The sequence below is a fragment of the Lytechinus variegatus genome, chromosome 9 (assembly GCF_018143015.1).
Source record: "Lytechinus variegatus isolate NC3 chromosome 9, Lvar_3.0, whole genome shotgun sequence".
Classification (NCBI taxonomy): Eukaryota; Metazoa; Echinodermata; class Echinoidea; order Temnopleuroida; family Toxopneustidae; genus Lytechinus; species Lytechinus variegatus.
Genome location: NC_054748.1, coordinates 2,237,483 through 2,252,815, shown reverse-complemented (window position 1 = coordinate 2,252,815; position 15,333 = coordinate 2,237,483). Strand labels below are relative to the sequence as shown.

The following is a 15,333-nucleotide window of genomic DNA, read 5'->3' as shown; positions in this document are numbered from 1 at the left end:
CTCCTGAAACAAAAACGGTTTGCCTCAGATGATGACTACACCTTTTTTAGTCACGTAACTGAAAATATCTTAGTAATTCTCTTTTCTGTTCAATTGCCACCTTTATACCCCCCATCCCCTTCCCATACTCCATAGCAAAGGGTACAATATACAGGGCTTATGCTTTCATTGAACAATCCAACGCTATTTCTTCAACTCTTTAAAAAAAGACAAAATTTCCATGATACCAAACGTTCATTCCCTCCCCCCCCCCCGCCCTTCCAAGTCTGCAAATGAAAATTCTTGGATTGCAGACTTAAGGAGCTGAATGGGGCTTGAGCGCTATAGCTTCTCGTAACGGAAATTTGCATACCAGCTATAAGACTGGTTAGACTTCTCCAAAGACCCAATCGTTGATCCAAATTTCAATAAGGGCTTTGTGCCTGCAAGACTATTCCGTAGCCTCGACCCCCTCATGTTCCCTCCCACCCCAACCCCCTTAGCAGAGCACATGTCAAACAGATAATGCGAGGGTTGATCCACGGTAGATTACTCCGTAGCGCCTGCACGATCCCGTCACCTGGAATCTCGCTTCATCACTGCAATGAGTCAGGGATATTAATAACCGATCCAACCCCCAAAGTCGACCCCCCGAGGAGCCTCTGAAGGAACCCCTCCAGAGGAACCCCACTGAAGATAATCCTCCAGGAAAGCTCAAAGGAACTTCTTGAAGATATCTTCCTTGTTGGGACATCGTAAGAGAGCCCATGAATAGACTCTTAAAAGAAACTTCCTAGACAACATTCAGAGGGTGCGATTAACCCATTGACTTCTGAGTTCTGTGATTTTTACACAGAAACCAGCTGGTTCGTGTTGGCAATGTGAACTACATGAAATAGAACTTCTAAAAGGAACATTTAGAGATCTGAAAAATTAGTATTAAAAAATGTCAAAGTAAATAAAAAACCTTGTAGAAAAATAATTTTTGGAATTTAAATGGTTCTAAAAAAGCACTGGGTGTCCTTTGAGAATGATGTTTGGGAACACAGCTTGATTTTTGTTGCAAGACAGAAAAGAGCTTGCTCATTTTTAATTCAAAACAGAAAATGCGAAAAGAATAAACAAATGACACTCTTCAACAGTCTCTACTTGATATAAATAACCACTCGATGTTAGTCTTTTTTAATGTCTCAGAGGGGAGCTCCCAATATATATATATATTTTTTTTCAAGGAACTCACAGGAATACTTCCAGGAAGTCCACTGAATCCCTCATACACCTACAAAGGGCATCGTTCTCAAATATCAGTAGGAACTTCTGAAAACACTCTCTTGAGAGGAAATTGATAAAATTTTGAGAAAGACCATCTACTTTCAAAGTTTATTGAAGAAAGTGTGCATGTGGGGGGGGTTATGTCATGAAACAAATATCATCCACAACTGTTAAAAGCTACTGACATCATTGCATCTGATTGGCTCAAAACTATTCAGTCAGTGGAAAGTAAAGTCTGTATGCTTCAAGGAACACTCTTTTAGTTCTATAACACTACAGATCAAAAATGAAAGATTAAAGACCTAATTAAAGGATAAAATGAAATATAGGCTGGGGGCACCATGTCTGGACACTTTAAAGTATTGAAGCCTTCTTTTTCTGCTTTGAATTACACACAAATATATTCATTGGTTGTAAAAATTCATTAGTTGTAATCTTCTACATATTTGTTCTTTATAATACTGCCAAACATTTTGTACTACAAACTGATAGAACTTTGCTGTTAATTTTTCCACATGGCTGTTAAATGTAGATTGTCCAGACACAGAACCTGTCCGAACGCACAACAGGGTATACTTTGAAAATAAAACACTCTGATGTATCATAAGATCGGGTCATTAAATTTCTTGTTCAGAGCATGTAAAAATGAAAAATATTAATCTGGTAAATATATCAAACCACAAATTATGTCAAAGCTTGATAAAAATAGCTTGAATGTCACTTGTAATCCCCCTTCCCCTCTCTCTCCCTCCTAAGGTGTGTTCCTATTAATATTCATTTAGGAAACTGGATGTTTTCTGGTCATCTTTCATCATTTTTTAAGTTTGGAAATCCTCCAGAGTGATCTATTTCTGCCATTTTCCATGCCATATGGGATTGGAATCAAGATACCCTGAAAACCACACGATTTCCCGTCAAGCCCTCATCACCTCATAAATATTCTTTTAAATTCTGAAAGGAAGATAGGCATTGGGGAAGTTTTAATGACTAGGATACGCATAAGCATAAAGTGAGGTACTAGAGATAGAAAGAAATGGAAAGACCGAGAAAATAAACAATATAAAGGGAGAAAGAGATAGAGCACGACATATTGACAGAGCCATACAAACAGATAGACCAAAATTATAGATGAGAACAGAAAAGAGAAAGGAGGTAAAAGCAAAAAGGAGACAATTGAGGAAAAAAAAGACATTAAGACCAATAGAGACACACATAAAGGGAGGAAAAACAGTGAAAACGAAAAAGTAATAGAAATAAAATACAAAAAGACACGCAAAAAGAAGGAGACATTTGAGGAAGAAAAAGACATTAAGACCAATACAGACACACATAAAGGGAGGAAAAACGGTGAAAACGAGACAGTGACAGAAATAAAACATAAGAAGCAAAAAGGAGACATTTGAGGAAGAAAAGACATTAAACCTGATACAGACACACATAAAGGGAGGAAAAACAGTGAAAACGAGACAGTGATAGAAATAAAATATAGGAAGACATGCGTACAAAAAGGCACAAAGACAAAGACAAACATAGGGTCCTGACTGGCCACTGCTTGCCATCAGACAAACCAATACACACACACACACACAAAAAATTGACCAGTATCAAGAGACATAAAGACAAACAGACAATGTATTACTGACCTGTGTGAATAATTGAGGCTGAATCTGTAGACTCTGTGGTTGGGGGGCTTGACTGACCATTGCGACATGATTGTCCACTCTGACAGGGTAGACCTGTAGGGGCTAACAACATTTACAGTCAATTCATTGATAAAGGCAAGGTATGGTTCTGGTAAACTGAAGACTTCTTTTTGACCTATCCAGAATATATAATGCAGCATGCCCCTAATAATTCCATTGACTTATATACAGTATAGGTCAAAAGTTAAGGCTGGATTTTTACATTCAACAACAAATATTTTCAAACCTTCCTGAATATTTTATTAATCTACATCAATGTAGCTAACACCGGTGTGTTGGCTCAGTTGGTAGAGCGTCCGTCTCATAATCGGGAGGTCGGGGGTTCAAACCCCGGCCGCGTCAGACCAAAAGACGTTAAAAGATGGGAGTTGCTGCTACCCTATTTGGCGTTCAACAATTAAAGGGATAGAGCCTCGTCGATCTGGCGCTGCACGGTGGCTGCCGGGCCCACGATCAATTGGGCAAAGCAAATTTCCAGAGTATTTCATTTCATGTCTATTTCGAACAATAAATTATGGATTTTCATTTTTTTCATGTTCCAACGTTATGATCAGGCCTTGGGTCATGCGTGGTTGGTGGTCATTTTTGGTTGGTGTTTTGGGACACCCTTTTAGGAATTTGAAGTAAATTCTTTACAGACAGGCCATCTCTTTACCAGAGTATAAAATACAAGAACTATGGTATTACCTGTTGAAAGGGATCTGGTCTTGGGTACTGGGTGGTTGCCGGTTGTTGTTGGTTGGTGTTCTGGGACACCCTCTGAGCGATCTGCGGTGGTTGGTACGGTATGTAGGGACCGGACTGGAGGTGGTACTGGAGGAATGGGAACTCGGGCGCCTGGGACCGGATCGAGGTACCCAACGTCTGCGAGTGTGCCTAACAATGGAAAGGTTAAAAGGTCATTGAGTCAAATAATTTTCTAGGCTTTTGCTTGATTCTGAAAGCATAAAATGTTTTGCACGGCCACAACTCTGCATTGGAGGTCCATCCTTTGTTCTGTGAGTTGTGTTCACACCAGCATGACGTCGCTATCGTTCACACTGCTAGCAATTGCTTTTGAAGTCAAGAAAACGGTTTAAGCACGCAATTGCTCAGGCATGATCTTTTGCTTGGCTAGCAATTAAGTGTGCTTGAAGCAATTGCAACTTTTCTGCATCTGTCTACATGAAATGATCCTTAATTTATGGCAGGAAACAATTCTTTGTAGCAGTTGCTGCACTAAAGTGTTGAGAAACTTTCGAGTGATAATTTCTATATGGTATATCACAAGTATAATTCTCATTATCATTGTGTATGTCCCAAACCCAATTTTTCGATATTCTTCATACTTCATGAACTGCTCCAGATATGATAATTTATTTGAGAGCATTTCAACATTTTTAGGAACTAAAGAGATATATATATATATATATATATATATATACAGTTGAGGCCAGAAGTTTACATACACCCAGGAAATTCAAAGAAAAGCTGACATTTGTCAAACGTCATAGAATTTACTGTATCTTATAAAATATTTGTGCTATCATGACAAATTTGATATCAAATTAATGAGTATGTCATGCCCCTTCATCACATTGCTTTGTCACCAGGAGCTGAAAAATATTTAGGTGAAATTTTTTCCCCAAAAATCTTCATATTTTAGACGAATTAAAAATAAAAACTTGACAAAAACATTTCATATTTGTGCTAGTTACTTCTCAAAACAAACATTTCAGATTACACATTTTTGTTCAGTGGTGACATATCATGATAGAAAATGTAATATAAATCATAGATTTGACATCTTTATATTTTTATGAAACAATGTTTGAAAATATAAAAACTAACAATAGAATACAATGGCATTAATATTACTTTTTTTCTTCAAAGAAAATTCCACCTGAAATATTTTTTGATCTCAACGGTATTCCAATCATGTGGAAGAGCTCAATATGCTCTTTCATTCGATACCAAATTCTTCATGGTAGTATTCATATTATTGAAGATATAGAAAATTCAATGATGTTTGGCAAGTGAACAAATTTCACTGAATTCCATGGGTGTATGTAAACTTTCGGCCTCAACTGTATATAGGTGCATCAAAATTGTAGTAACTGTATTGACTATAAATGTTGAGTTGATGACAAATTCTACATTATCTTTTTGTTTATATTAAAAAGAGCATTACTATCATTTTTTGTTTATTGCTGTGGTTATCATTTTTTCTCTTGAGGTTATCATACTTGCATTCTTTCTCAAATATTTGGATTTGTTGTTTATAGATCATGAAGTCGGGTTTAACTTAAACTCAGGTTTAAAGTAGTGGTTCAAGTATGGATAGCCAATTGTTACATAAATCACTAACAGTACAGATATCATACTTCAGCTCATTTGGCTCTCAAATCATTCATAATTGTGTAGGAAGTATAAATAGATGATTGTCTTCATCATCGATGAAAGCGGAAAGAGCACAGTAAACATATGAAACATACAACTTAATAAAAATTTTGATACTTTTGGCTTCCCATACTTAAACCACAACTTTAAACCTGAGTTTAAGTTAAACCTGACTTCAGAATACGGGCCCATGTATTTATTTGAATCCAATCCTTCTGGTTGCTGAAAAATCTCTTGTATAAATAACGAGAATGAAAATATCACTCAACTATCGGTTCAAATTTTCCCAAAGAATCAATCATTGAAAATCAGTTTGAACGGTGACTATAGTGTAGAATTTGCATTACAGAAATTCTGAAGTGTTATAGTGCTAATCCTATAACTCACCTTATTAAAATTTTGTACAGGCTTTCAAAACATTAATCAAAACCTATTTAAGAACTTTCTATGTGGTTATTACTCATAACCTGATATCCCATTTCTAAACAACAAATGTTAGGTCAACCTATTCTAAAGCCATGAACAATAGGCAAAAAAGGATCCGAGATATATTTAGGTCGATTGGTTTCAGTTCTGCAATTCATTATAAGCCTCTACAATCCCCTATAAATAACATTGACAAACCTCTCGCTCTAGCTTTGAGTAAAATGAAAAGTCACATGCCTTGGTTACATGTTTATTTGCTTATATTCCTTGAATTGTATATTTGTTTTGTATTATTGTGTACTTCTTGTTTTGAGCAAAATATTGGCGAATGCCAGTGACATTCTAATAAGTTCAATTCAATTCATGTAGATGTGACTCTCATAAAAATGATGGTGAAGCCACGATCACAGATTGAGTCAAATCAAAAGTGAGCATTGCTGATAAAAGGATGGTGGGAAGTTACTAAGATATTTTTGTTCTGGACAGTTTTTCATTATTTTATTTTATTTAATTTTTTTTTTTTGGGGGGGGGGAGAATTTGAATGAAACTGACCATGGTTTTTATATCCACAAAAGATTATTGATGCTAGCTTTATTTTATTTTATTTTTTTTTTGGGGGGGTGTCTTTTCACATTGATGTTGTTTTGATATGCAACAAAATATAGACAAGAGTCTGACTGACGACCATGCTTTTGACTTTTGGGCTGATAGAAATTCCCTGATTTCCCCCTCCCCCCCCCCCCCCCCCTCCTTATGAGGTATTTTTAAAATCAAACTCCCTGATTTTTCCCTGACTGGAAAAAAAATGATTTTCCATGATGGGCTGGGAACCCTGAAGTTATTGGTTTATGCTGCAATGGTTTGAACTTTGAAATGAAAAAAAATTATAAGAAATTGTACAGAAATGTATAAATGGGTGGGACTTCACACCTCTAAGCCTGTTCACGGTTGTAAACTGCGCACAAGCAGTAAAAGGTCATTTGAGATAAAGATGAAGGTGGTTTTCAAATCCACTGACATCTAGGCATTTGTGATTTGATGATTATTCATGTATGCCTTTTAAAATATTCTTTTCATCAAATCCAAGCTGAAGAGAAACACAGTCTTCTTCATCACTGGTATTTGACAGTAGCCCAAACTGTAGTCAAAATGTGCCAGGAGCAGACAATAAAACAAACAGATTAAAAAACCAAACATTAATACCCCTGATGTATTATTCTAGTCACCTGCCCTACAAATGTATACAATGCCTTTCATTCTTAGAATCTTAAACTTACGTAACATCTTCGTTTGAAAATGTTAGTGCACATCCTAATGAAAAATTGCAAAGGACATTTGAGAAAAGTTGATCATCAGGTAACAGTGAACTGGCTTCTTGTCAGCTCAAACACTGCTTGATACTCATAGTATCACTAATGGGAGGTCATTTAAAGAGTAGTCATTAACAGTGATGCTTCCTCCGATGAAGTTTTATTATTAATCAATACCATTTAATACTTTTTTTTACTTTTCCTAAAACTAATTTCCTGCTTAATTGTTTTTATTGCTGTCGCTGGAAATGACAGTTCTTTAATGAATCAATTGGTTGAATTTTAAAAACATCCCAAGAGCAGCTCATCATTCAAAGTGATATATTGCCCACTCTTAGCTCTGATACGCATCTCTTTGTTTTTGCCTCCAATGTTTTTCATAAATGAATACCATTTAAAACTTCTTTTAACTTTTCCTAAAACTTAATTTCCTGCTTAACTGTTCTTACTGCTGTTGCTGGCAATGACATTTCTTTAATGAATCAATTAGTTGAATTGAAAAAAAAAACACTCCAAGTGCAGCTCATCATTAAAGAGAAATACCAGTAGTTGCAGTAAACACTGACTTCATGAGAAAGTCTGTAAAACCAGGCTTAATTGTCAGTATATCATCGAGGATCTAGATCTGATACAGTTACATAAACTGAAGTTTGTGAAATCTTGAAATCTACGCTGAAAAATGTTCACACTGAAGATCACCAACACAGATGGGACAGTGGGACAGTGTATCATTATTGCTGGAATAAAGACCCCACGGAAGTGACAGAATCCGCGCTTATTTTGCTTATTTCTCAGCAATTACACAATTTCTTCCAGAATCCTTTGGCACATATTTTTTATTCATACAAACAGACACTTGGGTGGTCATTATATTAGATTCTGTAAAAAGTCATTTTGAGATTGTTACCAATACTGGAATTTATCATTAACCTCAAAACAAAGTGATACATCGCCCACCCTAGCTCTGATACGCATCTCTTTATTTTTGCCTCCAATGTTTTACATAAATTAATACCATTACTTCTTTTAACTTTTCCTAAAACTTAATTTCCTGCTTAACTGTTCTTACTGCTGTTGCTGGCAATGACATTTTTTAAATGAATCAGTTCTGAATTTTGAAAACATCTCAAGTGCAGCGCATCATTAACCTCAAAACAAAGTGATACATCGCCCAGTCTAGCTTTGATATGCATCTCTTTGTTTTTGCCTCCAACACTCAATTGATCAAGTGTGGGTGGATAGCTAATTAACATGGCGTGCTTAGGCGCTTCAAGAGAGCTCCAGGCTTGCGTCCATCCATTAATAACTAATGTTTCTCCATGGTTACGACACCATCCGAGTAACTGCGGGCGAGAGCAACGGACAATTGAAATGCCACCCCACAAACGGCATGCATATATATATTTTCTTGAGAACAACAAGTATTGGAGCTTTCATAACATGAATCCCTCCTTGGGCTTCATTGATCATAAATTCATCATCAGGTTGCCAGCAATGTTTTCATTCTGAGGGTTATTATTAACATAATTTTACTATTATCAGTGTGGAAAAGCAAAAAGGAATCTACATTCCCCAAAGCTGTACATAGACTCACTAAAGTCATAATATCCATCCCCCCCCCACTGTTTATATAGTATATTGGTACCAAATGTTGTTTACTGTGGTTGCTACACCAAGCATGTGGTAATGAAAGGAACACAATTTTAAACAAGCCTGAATTATGTTTATTAAACTTTGTTGTTCTTAATAAAGCATTGTGGCATATGATAAGCCAATTCAGATTCCGTCCAACTATTCCCTATCAAAAATTAGACTTCTACACCAAAACTCAAACTGAGCAAAACAAAATTAAGAATTGCACAATGGATTTAAAATGCTATACTTCTTTTACCCATGATGTTCTCTTACCTGGTTCTGAATGGCTGCGTTGATCTGGTTGTTGAAGGCGATGTTGAGGTTTCCTGCGCTGGCCGAAGGGGTCATGACCCCGCCAAAGCTGGCCGGGACGCTGGGAAGGTTGCCCTCGAAGAGCTGGGTACCCCGCTTGCACACCTCCATGGCTCGCACGGATGCCTTGGTGCTATGTCAGGGATAATTACACAACCGAGTTAGCAATATACTTTTTAATAAATATTCTATGAGGAGAGAAAAGGAAGGAAAAGAATAAGTGGTTAGATAGGAGGAATGATGTGGATCTTTACTTTCTACAATGACCGTACTCTGCTGGTTGCCATTATTTTGGCTGAGGGAATGTCAGATAACAAAAGAGAGAGAAAAGAAGATCAATAGGAGATAGGTAGAAGGAGTGAAAAATTCTTTCTACCGTGAGCAAACACTTAGGCCACTCTAGGAGGGATTCTACATGTGCATAAAAGATAGAGAGGGGGCTAGATTGTGAAGGTGGGGGAAAACAGAATAGATAAAAGGAATGATGATACTTTCTATGAGCATACTCTGATACTCTGCTTGATGATATTGAGGAATTGTAAGATGTACAGAGATGCTAACTGATAGCTAAAAAAAATCCTGAAAACCCAGGCCGGGGGTCCAGGGGCCCGCCCAGGGCCCCTGGCGGGGTCAAGGGCGAAGCCCCCTGAAGCTGGAACGTTTTCTTATTCTTCAGAGGGCTGAAATCATTAATCTACAGTAGTACATAACAAATAATTAATGACATAATAAACTTCATATCATGTAACCCGTACTCATTACGGTACGGGTTAACCTGCTGCGGGTTAATATGCTGCGGCCAATGGGTGCGACTCGGGACGGGTGTACGTAGCAGCTGGGGTGCCCTTTTTCACTCACTGTACTCATCAACAAGACAATCCTATACTATTGAAAATCCATAAATCACAATTTCTATCAAAATGATGGATAGTTCACACATATGAATTGATGAATACGCACCAGAGAACACATATTTCATGGTAGCAAATAGGTTTTCAGCTGAAATCCCGCGGCAGACAACCAATCACTCACGCAGCAGCAGGCAATTGCAGCCACACCGGGCCGTGCTTCGAGCGGTTCTACCGGGCGATCGCCCGACTGGGATAGCGCTGACACCCGTATCCCTGCAGGGTATAGGGCGGCGTTTGCAACTGCTACAATGTATTGCTCGCGCGTACCGTGCAAGTACAGTACCAGCTAAACTTCATGCTGCGCACAACGCTAATAATTTTCCGTCTGCGCAAATTGGCCATCCAAAATTGAAATTGCGCTCTCCGTAGCGAACTCCGTGACAAGATTTGGAGGGCAAATTTTTACGGATTTCACTTTGACAATCGATTTTTTTTCCCGGAATATTTTTCAGCAAAGGAAAAAATCCGGAATTCCGGAAAAATCCGGAAAATTAGCAACTCTGGATGTAAGAGAGGATAGATTGTGAGAGGATGAAGAAGAGGATATATGGAAAGACAATGATAGATAGAAGGAATGATGATACTTACTTTCTACAATGAGCATACTCCGCCAGATGAGTCAGACTAACAAAAGGATGGTTGAGAGCCTCTAGAGGGGTGATCCGCTTGTCTGGATCTATAGTCAACATCTTCTTCAGAAGCTCCACAAACTCTCTCCTAAATCAACCAAACATATAAACATAACATAAATTTCATTCCTATATCAACTTTTTAAAGCTGCATAAGTGTACATTGGGTCCAATGGATAGAGCATTGGACTCGTGATCACAAGGTTGTGAGTTCAAATCCCTATGCTGCCATTGTCTCCACTTTGATAAAAAAGGCCCAAGAGTAATATCTGTCATCTATAAGATCAGCCTTTATGACTGATTAACCTAGACATAAATGTTTCCTAGGTAATTGGTTATATACAAGCTTGGCGTTTACCAGCAAAAATGCTGTCCTGCCGAGTTCCTATGGGAGTTACCCGTTGTAAACAGAAACAGAACAGCTAATCTTGCAGTCTGAATTAACTTATTACAAGTTGATTCTTTACTTACACTTGATTTCTCACACATCACATTTATAATTTATTCATATATGTGATATTTTCAAGTTTCAAGATTATCACATTGGTTCAACGGATGCAAGCTTACAAAGAAATACAGTTTCCAATGGCTTTTATACTGTACAAATTTTAAAGGTCAAATCCACCTCAGAAAAATGTTGATTTGAATCACTAGAGAAAAATCAGACAAGCACAATGCTGAAAATTTCATCAAAATCGGGTGTAAAATAAGAAAGTTATGACATTTCAAAGTTTCGCTTATTTGTAACAAAATACAGTTCTATGAACGAGCCAGTTAAATCCAAATGAGAGAGTCGATGATGTCACTCACTATTTCTTTTGTTTTTTATTGTTTGAATTATACAATATTTCAATTTTTACGAATTTGACGATTAGGACCTCCTTGCCTGAGTCACAAAACGTTAAAATAATGGAATTCCACGTGTTCAGGGAGGAATGAAACTTCATTTCACATGACAATGACGAAAAAATCAAAATATTTCATGTTTCGTACAATAAAATACAAAAGAAATAGTGAGTGATGTCATCAATTTTCTCATTTGCATACCGACCAAGATGTGCATATATAACTGTTTTGTGAAATGAAGCGAAACTTTAAGATGTCATAACTTTCTTCTTTTACATCCGATTTTGATGAAATTTTCAGTGTCATGCTTGTTGATTTTTTCTCTTTTTATTCAAATCAAGTTTTTGTTGGGGTGGACTTGTCCTTTAACAATTAAACTCAATAGATTTACAGGAAAATTAGTTGAGCATTATATTATTGTAAAAGAAAATACTATATATACATGTAGTAAAGCTTAATGCAAGCAGACGCACACATTTATTTTCAAATGGCTTTCAACACATATCTACGTATCTGAACCATATTACAACTATTTCAATGTATTAACTACTGCAGTCAAGTCAGTTAGGCTGTATATCATTTTGTAGAAGACATTGTTATAAGCTTTTTCATTTATGCTTTTTTACATATACAATGTCATAAAGTACACAAGTCATGTTCTGTTATAGGCCTCCTTGTATTAAAACATATGTTTACCAGCTACAGAAATTATCCAATTATGCAGTGTGTCATGACTGCGCATCTAAGGTCACATGGAGGAAGCATTACTCGTTTGACTTCCCCCAGGCATTCACTTCCTTCCCGGTCGCCCGGCAAGTCAACCAATTAATCATTTCTAGTCAAGTCCCCATCTCTACCACCACAATTTTTTTTCACTCATGAAGAAAGACGATGTATCAGTCAGAACAGCGTGACTTCAAGTTGAAGTTCACAGAAAGGAAGTAGGTGTAATCTGTCATACTCCACAAGGTATTTACTTCCTTCAGGGGTCAGACAATAAATCATTCATTCTCCATTCCCACACCCTTACCCCCCCCATCCCACAATCCCTACCCCTCCCCAAGGTATTTATTTTTTATTTACCTCCTTCGGGGGGGGGGGGGGTCAATCAATAAATCATTCATTCTCCCCTCCCCTGCATTCCTATAAAACTCTAATGAAATATAACAATAGAAAGACAGAAAAAGTCATGTCACAGTAGTGTATAAACTTCATGTTTAAGGTCACAAGGAGGAAGTAATTCATGTAACTGTCATCACACACCAGGTATCCACTTCTTCCTTGGTCAGCAAATATGCCAAACTTTTTTTTCCTTCCTTCTTTTCCCAATCCCCCAAATCCTCTAAAAGTCGAAAAAGTAAATGCTACCATAGTCCTAATATCCATTCATTAGTCAGAATTTGGAGTAACCTCAAGTCTAAGGTCACAAACAGGAAGTAGTTATTACCTGTCAGCCTTCTCAGCCAAGTATTCACTTCCTTCCAGGTCGGTCGGCAGGTTGACCCCAGCGATGTCATCCAGACAGTTGAAGATGTACTTTCTTGCTTCTTTGGATTTTACGCTAGTCTCTGTCTCGTGTTCCTCAGGGTTCTATTATAAAGCAAAAGAAAAATACAGAGGTGAGTTCACACTGGATCCAGATATTTAAATCTATGCCGTGTGTTCCCCTTTTTATTTTAAAGGGGAAGTTCACCCTGACAAAAAGTTTATTGTAAAAATAGCAGAAAAAATAATAAAAAATATTGCCGAAGGTTTGAGAAAAATTCATCAAATAATTAAAAAGTTATTAGAATTTCAATAATTTGATTTGTGACGTCATATGCGAGCAGCATTCCTACATTGCGAATGGTAAAAAATCAATGAAATGTCATTTTCTCAGAAAATTGAAAATGGTTTTCACTGTACCTTTTGTATATCAATAGACAAATCATTTTACACCCGATCATGAAAAGAAAACAAAATTAAGACATCAGGAACCATACAAAATTTGAAATTCATGCATTTTATATTACACAACACATGGGGCAGCTGCTCGTTTATGACGTCACAAATCCAAAACTTTGAACTCTAATAACTTTCTTACTCTTTAACGGATTTTCCTCAAACCTTCGGCAATATTTTTTATTATTTTTTTCTGCTATTTTTACAACAAAGTTTTCTTCAGGTTGAACTTCCCCTTTAATGGTGAATTTATGATTAGCTTACACTCACTACTGCAGTGATTCTACTCTCAGCCTCATTGGTTGTATTCTGAAGTCGGTTTAATTCAAACTCTGGTTTTAAGTTGTGGTTAACTATGGAAAGCCAGTTGTTATATAAATCTATAACAGTAGAGGTTCAAGGTATAAAGCTCATTCGACTCCCAAAGCATTATCAACTGCCCGGGAAGCATGAGTGTGACAGTTGTCTTCAATATTAAAGGAGAATGAAAGCTTTGGACCAAGATAGCTTGTGTGAAAACAGAAAAATCAAAGAAACAGATCAACGAAAGTTTGAGAAAAATCGGACAAGTAATGAGAAAGTTATGAGCTTTTGAATATTGCAATCACTAATGCTATGGAGATCTTCACATTGGCAATGCGACAAAGATGTGTGATGTCACTCTTGAACAACTCTCCCCATTACTTTAGTATGTTAAATTGCCTCTTTTATTACATCTATCAGTAGAACATGTATTCTTTCTATAGGAGGGCATGTAATACAGAATTTTAAAGAATACATCATGGATAAAGAGTTTGTATCACCATACGAAAAAGCAAAAAGACACATTTTCAGGGTATTTCATAGTCCATCAAAGGGAAAGTTGTTCATGTGTGACATCACACATCCTTGTCGCGTTGCCAATGGGAGGATCTCCATAGCATTAGAGATTGCAATATTCAAATGCTCATAACTTTCTCATTATTTGTCCGATTTTTCTCAAACTTTCTTTGTTCTTATTCTTTGATTTTGCTGTTTCGACACAAGCCTACTTGTTCCAAAGGTTTCATTCCCCTTTAAATAATAAAAGAGCACAGCAAACATGAGAAGCAATCACTTTATTTATATATTTATATTTGAAAACTTTCTTTTGATATGATGTAAAATGATGACCTACAGATTATCCAAACGGAAATTTTACAAAACAAGCAATAATTTTCTATAAAACTGAAATTAAGTAAAAAAAAAAACAATATATGTAGTCCCATGTATAGAATTTTTTGTATGGTTCAGATTTTCCTACATGTACATGTATAACGAGATGTGTAAGAAAATAAATGTGTGGTTAATTATGTTCCCCTTTTGTATTAATGAAATCCCATTTATGAAATCCCATATAAGCTTTTATAGAAAAATTTGATCCAGATTCCAATTAGAGCCAATGTGATTTTTTTGGAAAATGTCCACTTTTGCTTGGAATTGCCCAGTTCTAGCGAGCAAATAAAAACATTCACATTGGCATCGATTATCCAGGTGCTTCATTATTTCTGTTTTCTCCAACTGGTATAACTTGTCCCAGGAGGGTAGTCATGCCTACGTTGGTGCAGCACCATCTTGTAAAACATATTATTCTTTTACTACAACAATGTCTGCTTTCAAGAACAATCGAAGCGGCTCGGATTTCACGAGTCTATCATCGCAAGAAATACCTTCACCTTTGCCAATTTTCTTTTCTTTTTTGTCTCTTATTGCCACCATCCCCGAGGACTCATAATACCAGAGCACATTGGCATTAAAACGAAATGGAAGAAAAATTTGGCTGATGGCGCGATATCCAGGGGCTTCGAAGCCGATAGATCCCCGGTCCGCCTATCATTACAACATGAGTCAGTGAATGCTTCAAACAATCCAAATTGCACAACCAAAACCTCATTTACAATCTTTGAAAAGTTGTAAACAACATATTGTCCTGTAAATAAAAATACTTTATATGGTCCCTTCAAAATGAGG

The 15,333-nt window shown here is 36.7% G+C and overlaps 1 protein-coding gene across 2 annotated transcripts in view; it reads right to left on the bottom strand.

Moving 5' to 3' along the window:
• Nucleotides 1–15,333, bottom strand: part of LOC121421021 (homeodomain-interacting protein kinase 2-like) — a 100,488-nt gene that overhangs the window by 13,430 nt on the left and 71,725 nt on the right. Inside the window, exons 5-9 of one of the 2 annotated variants that reach the window (XM_041615606.1) lie at nt 12,851–12,993; nt 10,517–10,645; nt 8,979–9,150; nt 3,642–3,830; nt 2,895–2,996 (exon numbers count right to left, since the gene is read on the bottom strand). In XM_041615606.1, the coding sequence (XP_041471540.1) occupies nt 2,895–2,996; nt 3,642–3,830; nt 8,979–9,150; nt 10,517–10,645; nt 12,851–12,993 (735 nt within the window). The remainder of the gene's footprint in view (nt 1–2,894; nt 2,997–3,641; nt 3,831–8,978; nt 9,151–10,516; nt 10,646–12,850; nt 12,994–15,333) is intronic. The other variant, XM_041615607.1, reaches the window with a different exon arrangement.